Here is a 22,112-nt window from a genome sequence, read left to right on the forward strand (position 1 = left end):
CGCCATCTCGCTCCCGCTCTCGATCGTTCGTCCCCGCGACGCCGAAACGGCGAAACCCTAGGGCGGCTAGGCATGGCCAAGGACGAGAACGGCTCGGCCCCGGATGGTGCCGGCAAGGAGGAGGGGGAGATAGCGGCGGCGCGCAGCCGCAGCCGCAGCCGCAGCAAATCCCTAGAAGCCGCGGAGGAGGAGGAGGGGCGTTCGAAGGGGAGGCGACACCGGGGCCACCACGGCAAGTCAAAGAGGCGTGACGAGGGGGAGGAGAGCGAGAGCTCCGACGAGGACTCGGGGGAGCGGCGTAAGCGGCGGAGGAAGGAGAAGGAGCGGCGGCGGCGGCGGAGGAGGAGCCGCAGCGAGAGCTCGGGGTCGGAGTCGGAGCCAGAGTCTGAGTCGTCCTACTCGGGTTCCAGCGCGGAGTCGGAAAGCGAGTCGGAGTCGGAGGAGGAGAGGCGAAGGAGGCGGCGGCGGAGGAGGAAGGAGAAGGAAGAGGAGGAGAGGAGGAGGAGGAAGGAGAAGGAGAAGAGGAAGAGGAAGGAGAGGGAGAGGGAAAAGGATAAAAAGAAGAAGAAGCGGAAGGATGAGAAGAAGGATTTGGGGAAGAAGGCCGCAGTGACCAACTCGTGGGGCAAGTATGGCATCATCCGTGAGGTCGATATGTGGTGAGGATCTTGCTTCTTAGCTCTTTTTTTTTTTTTTTGCTTCTAGATCATCATTTCTTAGTTTTAGGTTTTCACAAGCCAAGATGTAGAGTATTATGAATTAATTTCTGTCTGGTAGAATTGCATGAGGCTATGTTAGTTAAGAATGAAAGTGTGTCGTGTTACGGTGGATGGTGGTGCTGTGCTTGGCCGCACTGCCCAGCAAACATCCTGCAGCACACACCTCTTTGCTACCTTTGACAAATGGATTTGGTGAGCTTGCAAACTAGAAATAATTTTGCACAGATCAATGAAGCTCCCTGAAATCGCTGGTGGTTGCGGACTGATCTTCTCTGGGGCTAGCTAGTATGTTGATCTATCACTCACCAATGTCAATGTGTTATCTGTCATCTATTCATCGTAGATGAGCACATCCACACACTACTGCCGCACATGCACGCTGATATATTGTATGAATCAACAATTCATCACACCTGGAGTGCAGACTGCATAAATACAGAAAAATGTTCACCGTCATTATGTTGTAAACAAAACAAAATTTTGTGTTGTTCTCACTAACCAAAAAGTTCATAATAGTAACTGATTCTTGCCGCTATATAAAATCATAATAATGGAGCAAAATGACAGATAAATCACTTGTTTGTTTCTCTAAGCCGTAGCTGGCTTCTTCTCCAAGCTTCCTGGATTTGCCACCAGGTAGCATGCATCAGCCACAAATTAGAAAAAGAATCAAGCAAAAGATGAGCACGGAAGAAGGAAGCATGCTCTTATTGGAGAGCCCTACCACCTCTATGTGAGTGCCATACACCTAGCGATGAGGCCGCACAACCATCCATGCCTGATGACGAGCCAGTGTGTTACTCGAGGACAATGGCGATGGGTGAGTAACCTAAGTCTTTGTCCAAAAGGTTAATCCTGGAATTCCGTCTGTCTTCTGGATTTGGAGAAGTGCTGATTTTCATGGACGCAAATCTTATGATATGGTGGGAATCTGTTATGATAATCATCTGTGCCTTAAACGTATCCTAATGCCTGAAAGTTGGATACTGATATGTGTGAGCAGCAGTGGCTCCATGGATGGTTGCACCTGCCACTTAACATAAGCGGCTGTCGCAAATGTCCATTTAGCTGTTCCATGTGGGTTGGGGTGGGGGGTGGGGGGTGGGGGGAACTGCCCATGGGCTGGCCACTGCCACTAGCAACCCTACTGGTAATTGATTTAATTATGTTTTAAGTATTTATCTTGTCAGTTGTTTTAATAGTGATATATATGAAATCTTTGAATTGTCATATGCAAACACCATTCCACGGCCAATGCGAGTCAGAAGTAGAATCATTCTGTAATCATTGATTTGATGACATCAAATGATTTAAGTGATGAATCCCTGTGACTGAGACCCTGAGTTTAGAGTGCAGACAATCAAATTAATACTTTTTTTAATGTTTCAACTACTGTACTACATTCTCATGAGTTAAACCATGCAATATGTTCTGTAGGAACAAGCGACCAGAGTTCACCGCATGGTTATTAGAAGTCAAGCAGGTATATGTATTTCTATCGCTCTTTTGATGTTGTCTTTCATAGAAACATGGATAACTTATGTGCATGCAAAAAAAAAGGGTCAGGGTAAACAAGGTGTATACCACTGTTTTACATGGTGCTAGGCAAATTAATTAGCCCCAAAGGAAATATTTATCTAGAAACGAGGATTAGTGTTCTTTCAGTTGAGCTTATTTATTGTCTTCAGCAAAAAGTTTCATCGTCGTGAAGTTTGTTGCTCGTTGGTCGGTGAGTGTTTGGAGCTTAAGTTACCTGACCTAAAAGTTAAGCAAAACACAATATTTGTTCTCCCTCCTTTTCTTTTGATATGCCCAATTTAGAGTTTCTTCCAATTTCTCTGCCCTATTGGATCTTATTTTGGTTAAGCCCAATTTCTCTTATTCTAGTTCTGTTGTCACTTATCAGGTCACATAGAGCAGACAAATGTTATGTTACTTGATTGGTACTGCTCATTAGCTTAGTGTCATGCTCTCAGGCTTTTTACTCTCAATCTTGTTTAGTGTTTTTCTTGCTTATGATGTTACTGTTAATTTTAGACTTTTCGGTAATGCGCCCACAGGTTAATTTGGAGGCACTGGCTAATTGGGAAGAAAAACAAATGTTCAAGGAGTATGTTACTGTGCTGACATGAAATTACTTGAGTTTCTGGAACTTCTAAAAAATATCACCCTGGAATTACTAGATGTTTAACATACATCTTTATGTGCATATCAGATTCATGGAAGACCACAACACAGCTACGTTCCCATCAAAAAAGTAATGCATGTTTCTTTTCATAGACTGTTAGTGTATACATTCCTATATTTGCTAATGGAATTTATGTTTCTCCCCCTTTGTTCTCTTGTTAGATATTATGACTTAGATGCTTACCATCAACGGATGATGGAGAAAGAGAAAAGGAATGGTTTAAAGAATGCGGGTTCGGTAGCAGTCCGTACAGTATTTAATGATGAGGAAGTGCGACGGTATGTGGACATGCACATATTTTGGGTCTGTATACCTGCAATAACAAAGCATGGGACACCATAAAATGCTTCAGTGTAAATTACTGAAGTTTACTTTACCTGTAGACCTTTGGTATTGAACTATCAACCGACCTATGTTCCACTCATTTTGGGTAATAGAATGGTTTTTTTAACCAATTACTATGTCACAGTAACTCCAAATTGTGAGCCTGTTATGCCATGCAATGTTCCACAGAAAGACAATTACGAAAAAATTCTGTATTAATTGGTTTCAGAGTTTATTACACCTTTTTTATCATTGGCTTACAGTTTTCTGTAAAAAAATCATGCAGGTTAGAACTGTTGCAAGAACGTGAACGCCGAAAGGAGGAAGAAGTGACAGCTCTAAAACGCTCCATGCAAACTGGAATGGTTAGAATATTGCAGTTTTTTTTTTCTGCTCCTATTCTCATCCTTCAGTTTATCCTCTGAACTTGGAATTATTTTGAGAATGCTCATTGGCAGTGTCTTGTTTTTTCCAATATCTACGCTAAAAAGTGTCTCATTGACAGCATAGGTTTGACAGTGCAGGCTGCCCAATTTTGTTGCATTGTTAGCATACAAGTTCTTTTATGTATCCTAGATGTTGTTCAGTCTTCCATGAATGAAACGTAGTTGTATATTCTGTCTTGGGGCCGTACTTGCTCGGTTACTTGATGCCAAGGGGCACTAATTTATGTTCATATTTCTGTTCTGTTGGGAACATATGTACTGTTGTGGGCTTGAACCTATGAGGTTATGACCTCAACCACTGCCATGTGCTCGGCCATTTATGTTATATATAGGTGCATCTTCCTGTTTTTTGGAATCTTCCCTTGTACAATAGCTGGGAATCCCCAAGTGTTGCTTTGTAAGGTTTACCTAATCCAGTTTTTTGTTAGGTGTATGCTATTGAACGTATGACTGCAATTGTGCTTACATCCTGCTAGGCTGTGCACTATCTTCTGATGATACGATCAGCAATGGATTATTATGCAGACACCAAGCATTAGCATGGGTTTACATGAAAGTCACTTTTTGTTCTATCAATTAACCTATTATTAATCTTGTTTTGCTCCCCATGTCAGGCTCAAGCGATGAAGCAGCAGTCCCTTCTACGTGAGGAAATGATGTTACAGTACAAGTTGGGCAATTTCGAGGTAATGCCCTCATACCAACCCTTACAAAAATTTCAGCTAGATGGAAAACGCACGCTACTTATGCCAAGTTTTTTTTTATCAGGCCGCAGCTGCAATCCAGAAAAGGTTGGATCCTGATGCTCCCCCTCAATAGGCGTCTTGTGGACAGACATACCGTTTTCTCAGAAGTTATTTCTCATACATCTTCATGAGCAACATACTGTGATGTACCGCAGTTTATTTGCACAAAAAGTATACTGAGCTGGCTTGGAAAATGCTGCTACTGTACCTGTACTGTATAATTTTGAAAATTTTGCTCGTTAGTTTCAAGTTGTGCTGTATGCATCAGTTTGGTACATTGAACTGTAAGATTTTTCGAAGTTTTTCTACTCCATAGGCATCTCATTGTTTTTTTTAAATTCATATAGGCATCTGATTGTTTGTCGCTTGGTGTGGCAAGTCGTGTCAGTCTGTCAGTGACTCATGAGTTGGGGCTTTCAATGATTCGTAGCTCGGCGCTTTAACCCTTAGGCTGTCAGCTTTTATATTTAAACTAAACTATATTCATGTACGAGGGTATGCGCGAGACTCTTGGCTTTTAGTGCTGCGGCAGCATCGTTTGGCTTGTTTTAACGTTGTGCTAGGTATGAAGAATATTGCAATGCAAAAAAGCAACCGCCTTTCTCATGCGTGAATAGAGTAAACAGGAAGTGCATCAGAGAAGCAACAGTGGCTTTTTATCATCGAAGTTTCGAGTCTTGCTTCAGAAATGGTGTAACAGTGAAAGACGCTGTGAACGCCAGATGAAATACTGTTGGCAGGTCCGTTTCAAAAAAAAAACTGTTGGCAGGTAGCCATATTTTTTTCTACGAAACGGACAGATAGCCATATTGATCACCTCATAACGTTGGGTGGAAAAAGACAAAAGCATCTCAACTACACATATATGATCTTTTTTTTTTGGATCTATCAGAAATTCACAATAAACTTGAGGCAAGGAAGAAGAACAAGGAGAAGGAATAATAATAATATTAAACAAGGGAATATAAGAAGGCTAAATATAAGCCTATACTGACAGGCGATTCTTCACATCAAAAGTTGCCTCAAAAACAGATCCAACAAACCAAATCACAACCACAACCAGAGAAAAAAAAAAGAGCACAAGGCCAGACGGCTATCCTATCAGGCAGTACTACATGAAGCAACTAGTGGACTGGAGCGAAGGGAAGCAGACGGCCGGGGTGATGCGATGGATGGATCGATCAGCGCTTGATGGCCTTGACCTTGTTCCACGTCTTCTTGCCGAAGTCGCCGACGACCCTGACGCCCTTGAGCACCGCCACCTTCACCTCCATGGTCCGCTCCTTCACCTGCCGCTGGAACCCTCCCATCTCTTCTCTCTTCTCTTCTTGGTCGGAGAGGATTCCTGTGGCTCGCTGGAGGAGACAAAGAAGACGATGGCGATTGGCGATTTGCCGGGTTGGGTGGCGAAAATGTCGTGCGGATGGTGGTGGGCTAGCACTGGGGAATGGGGATATATAGCCGGTGTGCGTTTGCGTGTGGACCTGAACCAGAAGGCCGAGGCTGAGCTGTAAAGCATGAGGTGTGGTGTACCTGCGGGCTGCGGCGGCGGTTGAAGGAAGGATGGATGGATTGCCAGGGAACCAGCTTGAATCACAAGTCATCAGAAAACAGAAGGATTGTGGGCCCGGTGCACGGGCACAGGTCACCGGGTCCAGCTGTCAACGAGCGCTGGCTGGCGCGCTGCTGTTCCGGTTCTCAAGCTTGCCGTTGGGCTGGTCCATGTGCTCCGGAATCCAGCAACGGCGTCCTGGTAGCAGCGGGGGCTACGGCACCGCGCAACGACCGGGCGCCAAGCGCGGAGACAAGCGAGAGGCGTGACATGTGGCCAACGCATCGGCGCAGTTCAGGGGGCCCAGCTGGCAGCGACCGTGGTGCGCAACTGTCAGCCACTGCTGTGGTGTGCAATTACTCCGGCCCTCTCCCCGCGTTCGTCTGGTCTTCGTCTTTCTTCCCTGATTTCTTTTGAACGCACCCCTTGTTTTTTAAAGAGGAAGGAAGGGCGTAGGTGGGTCCTGGGAAGCTTTGGCTTAATACCTTTGCTGGTTGAGATATTTCCTCGATGACACGTCCGGTGAGGAATCATGTATACCTGCTATCTCGGTGACCTTTGACTTGGATCGCAGTCGCTTGTGTATACTATGAGCATCTACAACCAGACGTCTCAAACCCGTTTCAAACGTCCGTGCAAGCCGCCCGATCACCGTCCGGTCATGATTTTTTGATCTAGATGGGCCTCTCAAACGGCCCTCAAATGTCCCGGCTGACCGGCACCCCTATATCCAGCCCAAATATAGGGCAAATATGGGGCGTCCGGGCACGCCCGCCACGTCGGACCCGACAGGCCGACCCCACTCTAAATTGCACCAAATCCACCAAACCCTTCCTCCTCCTCCTCCTGCCGCCCTCCAACCATTCTCGCGTCCGGACCCTCGCCGGCCTCCACCCTTGCTCCCATTCCTCATCTCCAGTTCTGATCCACTGTCGGAGATGTCGTCCAGCCCGAGCAACACCGCCGCGACAGAGACGCAGTCCACCTCGTTTGTGGGAGGCGCGGTGTCGTCGTCGGCGACTTGCAAGGCGGAGAACATCGCCTGCAAGTTGCGGCGACACCGACAGCGAGAGAGGGAGGCGGCGGCGGCGTCGCAGGGAGATTTGGACGTGGTGGAGCAGCTGTCTCCTCCGCCGCGCCTAGATCCCCGCACCCCTTCCTTCCGAACGCCTACGCAGATTACGTTGTCCGCCCCCTTTGGGACACAGGACGATCCGAGCGCCGGCTGGGCCATTCCAGAGAGCTTTCTGCCCACGCAGATGCCGGCGGTCGACGTGTGTGACTCGCCACAGCTCGTTCGGGTGCGGATGAGCACAGGCTCCGGCAGTGCCCGGGCTGCCCTCTATGATGAGCATTCGAAAAAGTGGCTTGTGGACAAGAAGATGGAGATCAACGACCGTAGGAAGTATGAGGTGGAGAGGGCTGCGGCTCGGATGCAGTCGGTGGAGGCGGCCCGGATGCAGGCGGAGCAGGCAGCCCGGATGCAGGCGGAGCAGGAAGAGTAGGACGCATTCCGCTCGGAGCAGGCGCCGAGCCAGTGAACCGAGGCCACCCGTCATGCTCGGACATTGATTTCATTTTGGCATGTCTGGTTTGTTGAACTATGATTTGCTTTGCTTTGTTTCGAACTTTGGTCCTCGACGTGCATGGATTGCACGGATTTGAGGATCGAATTTTGCGGTATGTGAATGTGCGGCGCAACATTTGAGAGATGCCCGGTCAATACCCACGAACGCATCCGGGCGCGTCCATAAACGTTTGAGGGGCCGAATTTGCCAAAGTCCGGCACTAGATGCTGTAACCCTCTTCTCTCGATGACCAGTGGTACTAGTAGTGGCACGCACGTTTCTTTCGATGAATTCTCCACTTGGCATTATCCATCAAGCATATGCACCAGCACATTGGCACCGTCGTGCCAGTGCCACCACACTGGCAGCTGCGAGAAACCATCCTACAACGGTGCGGGAGAGCGGCGACGGCACCGGCAACGGGAATGTTGGGCGCCCCCGGCTGATGAGACCAGGCGCTAAACACGACGGCGCCCTCGTAATCTCAACTACTATGAAAAAAGAACTTCCTCTATCCTATAATATAAGCATGTTTTTTACACTAGTATTTAAAAAAAAACAAATGACGAGTGCGGAGTGCTACGCTTGCGCTTCAGCACAAACCCGGCGACCTTGTACTTTGTGGGTGCAAGTGGGTCGGATTTTGCTGACAAACTATAGTACTTCTTCCGATCAAAGCAAAAGGCCTACTCTCCTGACATTAGATTTTGCGCATTCCAAATTTTTCATGCTATTAATACCATGAGCGAAGCCATTTTTTTGCGCCTTCCCGGCCCATCCTGCACCACGTGATTCACATGGAACATCATCGAAGCCAAGCCATGAGTTGGGGTCAAAAAAATGAAGGCCAAACCAATATTTTTACCAATCGCCAAACTCTCAACGATAACCAACAATGGAGAAGCAAGTGAGTCCCCGTCTCCGCCTCCCCTTCCAAAGCATACATAAGGCCGCAATTTGGCCACCTTCCAAAGCATACATAGGCTGCAATTTGGCCACCCAGGCCTCATAAGACGACGATCGGACGTCAGAACCCGATTTTGGATGATAAGCCATCCAATGATCTTGCACTTAGGTGGGCCCATACCTTCCATATTGGTGTCGGGACGCTGACAAATTGTGTCTTGCATGAGGAGGCCGTGGGGTAGCGAGAGGAGCTCGTCAACTTCCATGTTATGGTATCATCTTGGTCCACGTGGAGAGTGGTACGAGGTGAAAGACCTAAGGTTGAAGAATTCTTGGAGATGTTGCATTGTCATGCCTCTATTAGTGTCAATACACCCAAGCATCGTTTAAAATTGCCTTGCTTACACAAAAGCCTGGGCATAAAACCAAAGACCCAACCCATATAGACTGAAATATATATAAAAGACCAAACTAAAATCGCTCATCAAAACTAGAAGACCGAATTAAATTTGTCGGATTGTCTTCTTTTCTGGATGACAAAATAACCTCGATAGACCGAATTAGCAAAATCTCTGGATGTTTAGCATAATTGGCACAATCCCCTGTCCTCCCTAGATGTTTATGGCACAATTCTTGTTGAATACACCTGCTACATACACGTCATGCATGTTACACTTACCTGCTGAATTCCCTTTGAATACACATGTACTGCAGTGGACATGAATCTGAGTTGTAGCATGAAATTTGGTCTGTACGGTCGGGACCAAAGACCATCCCGTGAAGATTGAAGGTCAAATAATGGAGAACCGAGAAGACAGGACCGAGCAAAACAAAAAGACCAAACGCCCGGGCTTGCCACGTGTACCACGTGGTTCCAAAATAGTTTCTACTCTACAAAATATGTGTACTCTCAAAAAACATAAAAAATCTGAAAATTTTACTCCAGCGGAAAATACACAGCAAAGTCATATGAAGCAACAAGTTGGTACAAGTGCAAGTTCCCTGAACACACAAGCAAAATACCTTCGAGTTAACACTTCAGTAGTTCAGTGAGACAGTGGCCCAGGGGATCAAAACATCATCTAAAACAGCTATGTGTGGCAAAACTTAACCTACAGGCAGAGGTTTCTTCTACAAATCTTTCTTGGGCGCCTTCCGCTTCATCCGGCTGAAAGGGCCTACCGTCTGGTCCATGACGTACATGTATATCACCTGGCTCCAGGACCTGTATGATTTCAGACTGTCATAGTACTCCGGCGCGATCTCCTTCACCTTGTGCAGCTTGGCGCCGGGGATCCTGGGGAAGTCGTGGTGCTCGTTGTGGTACCCGACGTGCCACGTCATCAGGTTCAGCGGCCCGTAGTACGAGTAGGTCTCCTGCTCCGGGCTGAAGACGTAGTGCTCCGAGATGAAGTGGCCGGCCATCGGGTGCATGCCGCCACCGAGGAACGTAGACAGGATGAGGTAGGCCAGCGACTTCCAGCCGTAGAGGTACACCATTGCCGCGTCGAGCGCGACCTGGATCGTCAGGTTGGTGAACTCCCACAGGCCCGGGGGCTTCGGCTTCAGGAAGAGCGGCCTGAGCGCGTAGAAGAAGAGCTGGAGCACGACCCAGATGGATTTGCTGACGGTGTTCTTTACGACGTGCGCCTCTGTCTGGCTGGGGATGTCCATGTCGATCCCGTCCACGCCTTGGAACCGGTGGTGCTCCAGGTGGTATTTCTGGAATGTCACCGACATTGGGACGCCGATGGGCAGGTTTGCGAAGATGCCTAGCCAGCGGTTCAGGGATGGGGTGGCGAAGGCGAGGTTGTGGCTGAGCTCGTGGATCGCAAGGAAGAGATTGTGATTCAGAAAGGAACCGAAGAAGTAAGCGACCGGCAGTATCTTCGACCAGCCTGCATCTCGCAGGAGCGTGGCGGTCCATAGCTGAAGCGAAACAACTGCGGCTATCTGCAATCAAAGTTCAGACGGATATGAAAATATATATAAGTACTCCCTCCGTTCCATATTAGTTGTCGCTGAAACCGATGTATCTAGACGTATTTTAGTGCTAGATACATCCGTTTGAGCGACAACTAATATGGAACGGAGGGAGTAATAAATTAGAAAATGTGCTGTTTCTGGGTGTTACTTTCACACAGAAAGAGAGAAGTATCCTGATTCTCCAGCTAATTCTGACAAGACTAAATCTCTAATCATACAACTATGAAGAACAACGTCCAACAAAACAAAACAAAACGATATACAGTTGGAAGGACAGGATGATCGAAGCCCTATATTGCCTGCCTACATGGGTCATGAGATGTAAGTTTTGGCATGAGAGACTATCTGTCTGTTTCAAGTTGCCAGCATGCCATGCCAAGGTGCACTGCAAGTGAGAAGTTCAAAGACCAATGCAGTAATTGCCGGTCACAGGAACAGAAAAGCACCAATTTATACTCCCTCCGTCCCAAAATAACGCCCTGTTCAGAGTCCCTCCACTCCGCAGCTCCGGAGCTGGCGGAGCTGTAGTTAAAAAGGATGGAGCTGTAGTCCCTCCACTCCGCAGCTCCTCGTATTTTTAGGAGCCGGCGGGTTGCCGAACAGACCCTAAGTGTCTCAACTTCATACTAGCTTAAGTGCAAAATTGTAGTAAGCTTGAGACACTTATTTTAGGAGGGAGTCCATGAAGCCGAAGTCTCATATTGGCAAAACTGCAGAGCAAGACTACCTAGTTGGTTCTGACAATTACCAAAGGAAGGTGCAGAGGTGCAGAGGCGCAGTCGTGCAGAGCACAATAACTATTTCAGGCACGAAAAGCATGACATACTAACAGATTCAGGACCAACAGGACAGATTCTGCAGAACTCTAAGGTCAACAAATTGCCACTTTTTTTTTGCCAGAATATTGACAGTAGTAAACACTTTGATCTTAATTTGATTGCCTGCACATAAAGTTGCTCAGTTTCAAACTATGCACGAAATTTAGTTTGTTGTGCACCACATGTGTATAAAGCATGACATTCAGTCTACACAAACTCCTATCATCGAGAGCGACACCACTACAGATTGGACGTGGAGCCCATGGTCTAGATGTGGACATGTAACAACCAGGCTTTTCCTGATGCCAAGGAACATTGCATTAAATTGCATCCGATGAAGCTACCACGCTGTACGAATATGCTGCACCATACATAAATCTTATTTGTTCTCCTGAATTAAAAGCGTAACCGCTCGTTTGTGATGAAGTGACCAGTTTGTTCATGACAAAATCAATCACTACTCTACCAAATAGTACTGACTTTTTAGTTTTTACCAGCTTTATATGGAAGTTAAAACAAGAAAGAAAGCTGCAATCAAACTCTTAGGAATCTAACTATTCGGTGTTTGGCCATAGTAGAAAAGAAAAACTGCAGGAATAAAAACAAGACGGCCACCGCAATGCAAGCGAAACAAATCCACGCTTAAACCAGTAGAGAAGTCGATCTACCGAAGATCTCAATCTAAAAGGAGACTGGGAAATAGATCACGGCACCTTGATGAAGGCGAGAGGATCCGAGCCGAAGAGCTCCTTGATCTGCGGGTACTTGGCCAGGATCTCCCGGCGGCGGGACGCGTGCGGTTCGTCCGTGTACGACCAAAAGAAGTCCGTCGCCATCACGCCTTCCTCCTTCTCGTCGGCGTCCGCGCGTGTCGCCCCCATTGCTTCCTCCCACGGCAATGGCGCGGCTGCTCCTTTGCGGAAGAGACGGGGACCGGGGAAGGGTGGGCGGGAGCTGCGCTCTGGCCGGCTGGATTGATTGGAGAAGCCCCAGCTATGGAGTTGGTCGGCGCGCTCGCTATACCAGGGAGTCCAGCTCAGGTGGAGGTGCGGGCATGGGAGATGGATGTGCGCCCCGGACCGGGATATCTGTACGGGGGCAGAGCGTGATGGAGTATTGGAGTTGAAATAGTGCGGTTTTTTCACATGGGGACCCCGCATGTTTTTTTTAGGGCTAAACATGTCGATAACTCCAAAGTGAACTCGAACTCGAAGAACCTAAGACTGTTATTTGGTTGCAAAGTATTCTCAAAGTAGTATTTCAGAATACTACAGCTTTTAAAAAAACTATGGTTTTGAGGTGTTTGGCTCTAATAAAAATTGTAGAATTATAAACTATAGTATCCACAAAACTGCAGTATTTTTGCAGTATTAAAAAAAGGTTGGGAGACCACGTGACATATGTGGTAAGTAATTCAAACTACTTAAAAAAATAAAGGTTGGGAGTATTTTTGTAGTACTTTTGCATTTCCTTGTTCGCGACGGTGGCGAAGCCAGCCTCAAGAATCTGTTGGGTCATTGCTAATTTTTTTAATCTTTTTCTTCACGGTGCACATTAGGTGTACAATGTTTTAGACTATTGTTAGCAAAAGCTGTGGGTCAACAAACCCCATAGCCAACACATAGAAACGCCACTGGTCGGCGATTTAGGCAGCAAAGAAGACGAAGGTACGAGCGCTCGTACCCTCACTCATACCTAACATGCCTAGCAGCCTCCAACGACTCTAGTAGAGAAGGCGAGGTGTTGTACGAGCGCGTGCGCTTATAAAAGCCTATGTACCGGGTACTCCAAAAACCATAAGATTTCTAATAAATGCAAGACGGAGCCTCGTACGAGCATGCCCGCTCTTACTAGCACTCGTACTGCGTCAAACTGGGCTCAAAAGAGGTTGGCAACCAAGGAAAGGGTAGTTTCATCCCTAACCTCGCCCTTCTCTCTCTCTCTTTCTCTCTCAAACTATTAGTATAGAAAACTGGCAGATCCCTTAATAGGGTTGCTCATGGGGCGGAGTGCGCATAGAGGATTAGAATAGTGTGTTATGACCATGGCTGCACCGGTGACGTATGTGCTTCATGTCACACTTCAACCTCACTTGGTTGCGAATCCAAACGTCGGGGAACTTACGATAACACACATTCGTAAGTAGAAGATGCAAGAGGGAGGAAATGTTGGGAGACATAGTAGAAAACAAAAAAATCGCACCTATGCACATCCAAGATCAATAAGAAGATGCATAACATGTTGGGATCATGATCGTTACCGTCACCGAGTTGCAGCGAAAGAAGAACGTATCGGTGTAGATCGTACTTAGAGTCCCTCGAACCGTCAATGAACGATCCCTTGAACTTCCCACGAACAGTCCCTTGAACCGAAGGCCGAAAGCACGACCTCTCTACTTGGTTGTAAGCATGCAACCTTCATGATCCGGCAGTGCTTCATCGTCCAGAGCTAATCATCGCCGGAGAATTAGAGGAAGGAAATTAGAACTACACTGAGCTTCTAACTATGAGGATTAGAGGAACTAGACCTAGCTCTAATTAGTCAACTAGGACCAACTTGTAAGTGCATCTAGTGCCACCCCTAGTTGGTTTTGGAGTATTGACGATAAACTTGGTTGAGGGACTAATCTGTCTATGAGATTCACAAGAGAACACATGTAAAAGTCCCTATTGATTCGGTTTACCCATCGAAGATGACCCCTAAAAATGTATGAAGACATTGAAGACAATGGTGGTTCGCGAAGACATTCGTGTCTAAGATAATGACACGTGAAGACATTCGCTTGAAGACAATGGAGCGTGAAGACATAGTTTCTTTCGTAGTTTCATCTTCTTTCCCGAGTCATAGGAACCACCGAACTGTTAAGTGGGGTCGAGGTAAACAAAGTCAGAAAACTAACGTGATGCTCAACCTAAAATCCTATGTCTTCTAGCGAAGAAAAATGAGAGAAAAATCTCATCTTGAGTCGGATGAGTCACATTTACTTGTAGCCCAAGTCAAGCTGTCGCGTGTGTTTGAAATCTAACCGTTGGACATGTGTCGGTTGTCCATTAAGCCAGGGTCATTTCGGAAATATCTTGTCGGGTTACCTCATGGCTATAAATAGCCCACCCCCTCCACCATAAATTGGTGGCTGCTCCAAGTTAAGAGTATGGATTTTGTCGTTTGAAAGCAACCCATCTCCAAAGCCTTTGAGAGAGAATCCTTGCTGAAAGTGCGTTATATCGACTAGAGGGGGGGTGAATAAGCGTCTTTTACAAATTTGTCACTGAGGAAATTCAACTTGAGGAATTTCCTAAGTAACGAACTACAAGCAGCGAAATAAGTACTTAGGTGCATGCATAACAAAGCAGTAGCATAGTCATCATGATGAAATGAAACATACACAGAGCACATGTAGCGTAATCAGGATAAGCAAGCTGAAGACAAAGTGACTGGAGAATTAGGATTGAGAAAATTGAGAAAGTCTTCAGCCAAAGTCTTCAAACAGTAACGATCAATTTCATCAACACAAGAATGAGGAAATGAAAGGGTTGAGGAAATAGAACCAGTAGCTTGGTGAAGACGATGATTTGGTAGACTAGTTCCAACTGCTGTGACAATTGTACGTCTGGTTGGAGCGGCTAGGTATTTAAACCTAAGGACACACAATCCCAGACACACAGTCCTCACCGTATTCTCCTTGAGCTAAGATCACACAGACCTCTCCCAATCACTCGTGGTAAGTCTTCAGGTGACTTCCAAACCTTCACAGACTCGGTCACTCGGCGATCCACAATTCCTCTTGGATGCTCTAGACCATGACGCCTAACCGTTTGGAGGATGCACAGTCCTCAAAGGTAACAAGCGCTGGTTCCACACAGGAACAATCTCTTCAGTGATACTCAATCACTTTGGGTTTCTAGGTGTTTGGGTTTTTCCTCACCGATGATTTTCGCTCGAAGTCCTCGGAGGATGGGATGCTCTCAATGACAAGTGTCAGTTTCTCTCGGAGCTGAAGGAAATATGCCCTAGAGGCAATAATAAAGTATTATATATTTCCTTATATCATGATAAATGTTTATTATTCATGCTAGAATTGTATTAAACGGAAACATAATACATGTGTGAATACATAGACAAACAGAGTGTCACTAGTATGCCTCTACTTGACTAGCTCGTTAATCAAAGATGGTTATGTTTCCTAGCCATGGACATGAGTTGTCATTTGATTAACGGGATCACCTCATTAGGAGAACGACATGATTGAGATGACCCATTCCGTTAGCTTAGCACCCGATCGTTTAGTATGTTGCTATTGCTTTCTTCATGACTTATACATGTTCCTATGACTATGAGATTATGCAACTCCCGTTTACCGGAGGAACACTTTGTGTGCTACCAAACATCACAACGTAAATGGGTGATTATAAAGGTGCTCTACAGGTGTCTCCAAAGGTACTTGTTGGGTTGGCGTATTTCACGATTAGGATTTGTCACTCCGATTGTCGGAGAGGTATCTCTGGGCCCACTCGGTAATGCACATCACTATAAGCCTTGCAAGCATTGTGACTAATGAGTTAGTTGCGGGATGATGTATTACGGAACGAGTAAAGAGACTTGCCGGTAACGAGATTGAACTAGGTATCGAGATACCGACGATCGAATCTCGGGCAAGTAACATACCGATGACAAAGGGAACAACGTATGTTGTTATGCGGTCTGACCGATAAAGATCTTCGTAGAATATGTGGGAGCCAATATGGGCATCCAGGTCCCGCTATTGGTTATTGACCGGAGAGGTGTCTCGGTCATGTCTACATAGTTCTCGAACCCAAAGGGTCTGCACGCTTAAAGTTACGATGACAGTTATAATATGAGTTTATATGTTTTGATGTACCGAAGGTTGTTCGGAATCCCGGATGTGATCACGGACATGATGAGGAGTCTCGAAATGGTCGAGACATAAAGATTGATATATTGGACGACTATATTCGGACACCGGAAGTGTTCCGGAGAAGTTTCGGATTAAACCGGAGTGCCGGAGGGTTACTGGAACCCCCCGGGGAAGTATTGGGCCTTAGTGGGCCTTGAGGGGAGAGAGAGGGAAGCAGCCAGGAGGTGGCGCGCCCCCTCCCAAGAGGAGTCCTAGTTGGACTAGGAGAGGGGGGCGCAGCCCCCTTTCCCTCTCCCTCTCCCTCTCTTTCCTTCCCCCTTCTTTTCCTAGTAGGACTAGGAAAGGGGAGTCCTACTCCTACTAGGAGGAGGACTCCCCCCTCTCTCCTTGGCGCGCCTAGGGCAGCCGGCCTCCCCCTTGCTCCTTTATATACGGGGGCAGGGGCACCTCTCTACACACTTGATATACGATATTTTAGCCGTGTGCGGTGCCCCCCTCCACCATATTACACCTCGATAATACCGTTGCGGAGCTTAGGCGAAGCCCTGCGTCGGTGGAACATCATCATCGTCACCACGCCGTCGTGCTGACGAAACTCTCCCTCAACACTCGGCTGGATCGGAGTTCGAGGGACGTCATCGAGCTGAACGTGTGTAGAACTTGGAGGTGCCGTACGTTCGGTACTTGATCGGTCGGATCGTGAAGACGTACGACTACATCAACCGCGTTGTGATAACGCTTCCGCTGTCGGTCTACGAGGGTACGTGGACAACACTCTCCCCTCTCGTTGCTATACATCACCATGATCTTGCGTGTGCGTAGGAATTTTTTTGAAATTACTACGTTCCCCAACAGTGGCATCCGAGCCTGGTTTTATGCGTTGATGCTATGCACGAGTAGAACACAAGTGAGTTGTGGGCGATATAAGTCATACTGCTTACTAGCATGTCATACTTTGGTTCAGCGGTATTGTGAGATGAAGCGGCCCGGACCGACATTACGCGTACGCTTACGCGAGACTGGTTTCACCGTTCGGAGCACTCGTTGCTTAAAGGTGATTGGCGGGTGTCTGTCTCTCTCACTTTAGTTGAACCGAGTGTGGCTACGCCCGGTCCTTGCGAAGGTTAAAACAGCACCAACTTGACAAACTATCGTTGTGGTTTTGATGCGTAGGTAAGAACGGTTCTTGCTAAGCCCGTAGCAGCCACGTAAAACTTGCAACAACAAAGTAGAGGACGTCTAACTTGTTTTTGCAGGGCATGTTGTGATGTGATATGGTCAAGACATGATGTGATATAATTTCTTGTATGAGATGATCATGTTTTGTAACCGAGTTGTCGGCAACTGGCACGAGCCATATGGTTGTCGCTTTATTGTATGAAATGCAATCGCCATGTAATAGTTTTACTTTATCACTAAGCGGTAGCGATAGTCATAAAAGCAATAAGTTGGCGAGACGACAACGATACTACGATGGAGATCAAGGTGTCGCGCCGGTGATGATGGTGATCATGACGGTGCTTCGGAGATGGAGATCACGAGCACGGTGCTTCGAAGATGGAGATCACTTATATTGATTGCATGTTTTTGTTAATCCTTTATGCATCTTATCTTGCTTTGATTGGCGGTAGCATTATAAGATGACCTCTCACTAAAATTTCAAGATAAGTGTTCTCCTTGAGTATGCACCGTTGCGAAAGTTCTTCGTGCTGAGACACCACGTGATGATCGGGTGTGATAGGCTCTACGTTCAAATACAACGGGTGCAAAATAGTTGCACACGCGGAATACTCAGGTTAAACTTGACGATCCTAGCATATGCAGATATGGCCTCGGAACACGGAGACCGAAAGGTCGAGCGTGAATCATATAGTAGATATGATCAACATAGTGATGTTCACCGTTGAAACTACTCCATCTCACGTGATGATCGGACATGGTTTAGTTGATATGGATCACGTGATCACTTAGAGGATTAGAGGGATGTCTATCTAAGTGGGAGTTCTTTAAGTAATATGATTAATTGAACTTTAATTTATCATGAACTTAGTCCTGATAGTATTTTGCAAATTATGTTATAGATCAATAGCTCGCGTTGTTGCTTCCCTGTGTTTATTTTTGATATGTTCCTAGAGAAAAATTATGTTGAAAGATGTTAGTAGCAAAGATGCGGATTGGATCCGTGATCTGAGGATTATCCTCATTGCTGCACAGAAGAATTATGTCCTTGATGCACCGCTAGGTGACAGACCTATTGCAGGAGCAGATGCAGACGTTATGAACGTTTGGCTAGCTCAATATGATGACTACTTGATAGTTTAGTGCACCATGCTTAATGGCTTAGAATCGGGACTTCAAAGACGTTTTGAACGTCATGGATCATATGAGATGTTCCAGGAGTTGAAGTTAATATTTCAAGCAAATACCCGAGTTGAGAGATATGAAGTCTCCAACAAGTTCTATAGCTAAAAGATGGAGGAGAATCGCTCAACTAGTGAGCATGTGCTCAGATTGTCTGGGTACTACAATCGCTTGAATCAAGTGGGAGTTTATCTTCCAGATAAAATAGTGATTGACAGAATTCTCTAGTCACCATCACCAAGTTAGTAGAACTTCGTGATGAACTATAGTATGCAAGGGATGACGAAAGTAATTCCCGAGCTCTTCGTGATGCTGAAATCGACGAAGGTAGAAATCAAGAAAAACATCAAGTGTTGATGGTTGACGAGACCACTAGTTTCAAGAAAAGGGCAAAGGGAAGAAGGGGAACTTCAAAAAGAACGGCAAGCAAGTTGCTACTCAAGTGAAGAAGCCCAAGTCTGTACCTAAGCCTGAGAATAAGTGCTTCTACTGCAAAGGGACTGGTCACTGGAGGCGGAACTGCCCCAAGTATTTGGTGGATAAGAAGGATGGCAAAGTGAACAAAGGTATATTAGATATACATGTTATTGATGTGTACTTACTAGTGTTTATAGCAACCCCTCAGTATTTGATACTGGTTCAGTTGCTAAAGAGTAGTAACTCGAAAACGGGAGTTGCAGAATAAACAGAGACTAGTAAAAGGCGAGGTGACGATGTGTGTTGGAAGTAGTTCCAAGATTGATATGATCATCATCGCACACTCCCTATACTTTTGGGATTAGTGTTGAAACTAAATAAGTGTTATTTGGTGTTTGCGTTGAGCATAAATATGATTTGATCATGTTTATTGCAATACGATTATTCATTTAAGTTAGAGAACAATTGTTGTTCTGTTTACATGAATAAAAACCTTCTATGGTCATACACACCAACGAAAATGGTTTGTTGGATCTCGATCGTAGTGATACACATATTCATAATAATGAAGCCAAAAGATGCAAAGTTAATAATGACAGTGCAACTTATTTGTGGCACTGCCGTTTAGGTCATATTGGTGTAAAGCGCATGAAGAAACTCCATACTGATGGGATTTTGGAATCACTTGATTATGAATCACTTGATGCTTGCGAACCGTGCCTCATGGGCAAGATGACTAAAAACGCCGTTCTCCGGAACTATGAAGAGAGCAACAGATTTGTTGGAAATCATACATACAGATGTATGTGGTCCGATGAATATTGAGGCTCGTAGCAGGTATCATTATTTTCTGACCTTCACAGATGATTTGAGCAGATATGGGTATATCTACTTAATGAAACATAAGTCTGAAACATTTGAAAAGTTCATATAATTTCAGAGTGAAGTGGAAAATCATCGTAACAAGAAAAATAAAGTTTCTACGATCTGATCGTAGAGAAGAGTATTTGAGTTACGAGTTTGGCCTTCAGTTAAAACAATGTGAAATAGTTTCACTACTCACGCCACCTGGAACACCACGGTGTAATGGTGTGTCCGAACATCGTAACCGTACTTTATTAGATATGGTGCAATATATGATGTCTCTTACCGATCTACCACTATCGTTTTGGGGTTATGCATTAGAGACAGCTACATTCACGTTAAATAGGGCACCATCAAAATCCGTTGAGACGACGCCTTATGAACTGTGGTTTGGCAAGAAACCAAAGTTGTCGTTTCTTAAAGTTTGGGGTTGCGATGCTTATGTGAAAAGGTTTCATCCTGATAAGCTCAAACCCAAATCGGAAAAATGTGTCTTCATAGGATACCCAAAGGAGACAGTTGGGTACACCTTCTATCACAGATCCGAAGGCAAGACATTCGTTGCTAAGAATGGATCCTTTCTAGAGAAGGAGTTTCTCTCGAAAGAAGTGAGTGGGAGGAAAGTAGAACTTGATGAGGTAACTGTACCTGCTCCCTTATTGGAAAGTAGTTCATCACAGAAATCTGTTCCTGTGACTCCTACACCAATTAGTGAGGAAGTTAATGATGATGATCATGTAACTTTAGATCAAGTTACTACCAAACCTCGTAGGTAAACCAGAGTAAGATCCGCACCAGAGTGGTACGGTAATCCTGTTCTGGAGGTTATGTTACTAGACCATGACGAACCTACGAACTATGAGGAAGCGATGATGAGCCCAGATTCCGCGAAATGGCTTGAGGCCATGAAATCTGAGATGAGATCCATATATAAGAACAAAGTATGGACTTTGGTTGACTTGCCCGATGATCGGCAAGCCATAGAAAATAAATGGATCTTCAAGAGGAAGACGGACGCTGATAGTAGTGTCACTAATAAAGCTAGAATTGTCGCAAAAAGGTTTTCGACAAGTTCAAGGTGTTGACTACGATGAGAGTTTCTCAGTCGTATCTATGCTTAAGTGTGTCTAAATCATGTTAGCAATTGCCACATTTTATGAAATATGGCAAATGGATAAACAAAACTGCATTCCTTAATGGATTTATTAAAGAAGAGTTGTATATGATGCAACCAGAAGGTTTTGTCAATCCTAAAGGTGCTAACAAAATATGCAAGCTCCAGCAATCCATCTATGGACTGGTGAAAGCATCTCGGAGTTGGAATATACACTTTGATAAGTTGATCAAAGGATATAGTGTTATACAGACTTGCGGTGAAGCCTGTATTTACAAGAAAGTGAGTGGGAGCACTACAGCATTTCTGATAGGTATATGTGAATGACATATTGTTAATCAGAAATAAGGTAGAACTATTCTGCAAAGCATAAAGGAGTGTTTGAAAGGAGTTTTTCAAAGATAGACCTCGGTGAAGCTGCTTACATATTGAGCATCAAGATCTATAGAGATAGATGAAGACGCTTGATAAGTTTTTCAATGAGTACATACCTTAACAAGATTTTGAAGTAGTTCAAAATAGAACAGTCAAAGAAAGAGTTCTTGCCTGTGTTACAAGGTGTGAAATTGAGTAAAGAATCAAAACCCGACCATGGCAGAAGATAGAAAAAGAATGAAAGTCATTCCCTATGCCTCGGCCATAGGTTCTATAAAGTATGCCATGCTATGTACCAGACCTATTGTATACCCTGCCCTGAGTTTGGCAAGGGAGTACAATAGTGATATAGGAGTAGATCACTAGACATTGGTCAAAATTATCCTTAGAGTACCTTGCTCTGATACCAATTGAAAGTGCGTTATATTGACTAGAGGGGGGGTGAATAGGCGATTTTTATGAAATCTTCACTGAGGAATTTGCAGGTGAGGAAATTCCTTAGCGAAGAACTACTTGCAGCGGAATAAGTACTCAAAAGTAAACATAACAGAACACAAGCATGGTCATCATGATGAAATGAAGACAAGCACAAAGTACAGAAAGCGTAAACATAGGATAACACAAGATCAAGACAAACAGACTGAAGAAATTGAACTGAGGAAATTGAGAAAGTCTTCAGTCAAAGTCTTCAAACAGATATGAACAAGCACACAACAACTGTAATGAGGAAATGAAAGAGTTGAGGAAATAGAACCAGTAAGCTTGGTGAAGACAATGATTTGGTAGACCAGTTCCAACTGCTGTCTCAGTTGTACATCTGGTTGGAGCGGCTTGGTATTTAAACCTGAGGAC

General features: G+C 45.4%; 3 protein-coding genes across 3 annotated transcripts; 1 reads left to right on the plus strand and 2 right to left on the minus strand.

Annotated features, from left to right (window-relative positions):
• Positions 1–72: 72 nt before the first annotated feature.
• Positions 73–4,731, plus strand: LOC109732106 (uncharacterized). The gene is made up of 8 exons (XM_073508837.1): positions 73–659; positions 2,157–2,202; positions 2,780–2,829; positions 2,935–2,976; positions 3,069–3,185; positions 3,518–3,596; positions 4,292–4,363; positions 4,446–4,731. The coding sequence occupies exons 1-8, from the start codon at positions 73–75 to the stop codon at positions 4,494–4,496; spliced, it is 1,044 nt and encodes a 347-aa protein (XP_073364938.1). The 3' UTR covers positions 4,497–4,731.
• A 543-nt stretch (positions 4,732–5,274) lies between these two features.
• LOC109732109 (uncharacterized) lies at positions 5,275–5,917 on the minus strand. The gene has a single exon (XM_020291306.4). It carries the CDS (start codon positions 5,731–5,733, stop codon positions 5,605–5,607), a length of 129 nt encoding a protein of 42 aa, XP_020146895.1. The 5' UTR covers positions 5,734–5,917; the 3' UTR covers positions 5,275–5,604.
• A 3,452-nt stretch (positions 5,918–9,369) lies between these two features.
• LOC109732110 (sphingolipid delta(4)-desaturase DES1-like) lies at positions 9,370–12,351 on the minus strand. The gene is made up of 2 exons (XM_020291307.4): positions 11,967–12,351; positions 9,370–10,402 (listed from the first exon to the last, which is right to left on the minus strand). The coding sequence occupies exons 1-2, from the start codon at positions 12,132–12,134 to the stop codon at positions 9,581–9,583; spliced, it is 990 nt and encodes a 329-aa protein (XP_020146896.1). The 5' UTR covers positions 12,135–12,351; the 3' UTR covers positions 9,370–9,580.
• Between the last annotated feature and the right edge of the window lie 9,761 nt (positions 12,352–22,112).

The sequence above is a fragment of the Aegilops tauschii genome, chromosome 2 (assembly GCF_002575655.3).
Source record: "Aegilops tauschii subsp. strangulata cultivar AL8/78 chromosome 2, Aet v6.0, whole genome shotgun sequence".
NCBI classification, from domain to species: Eukaryota; Viridiplantae; Streptophyta; class Magnoliopsida; order Poales; family Poaceae; genus Aegilops; species Aegilops tauschii.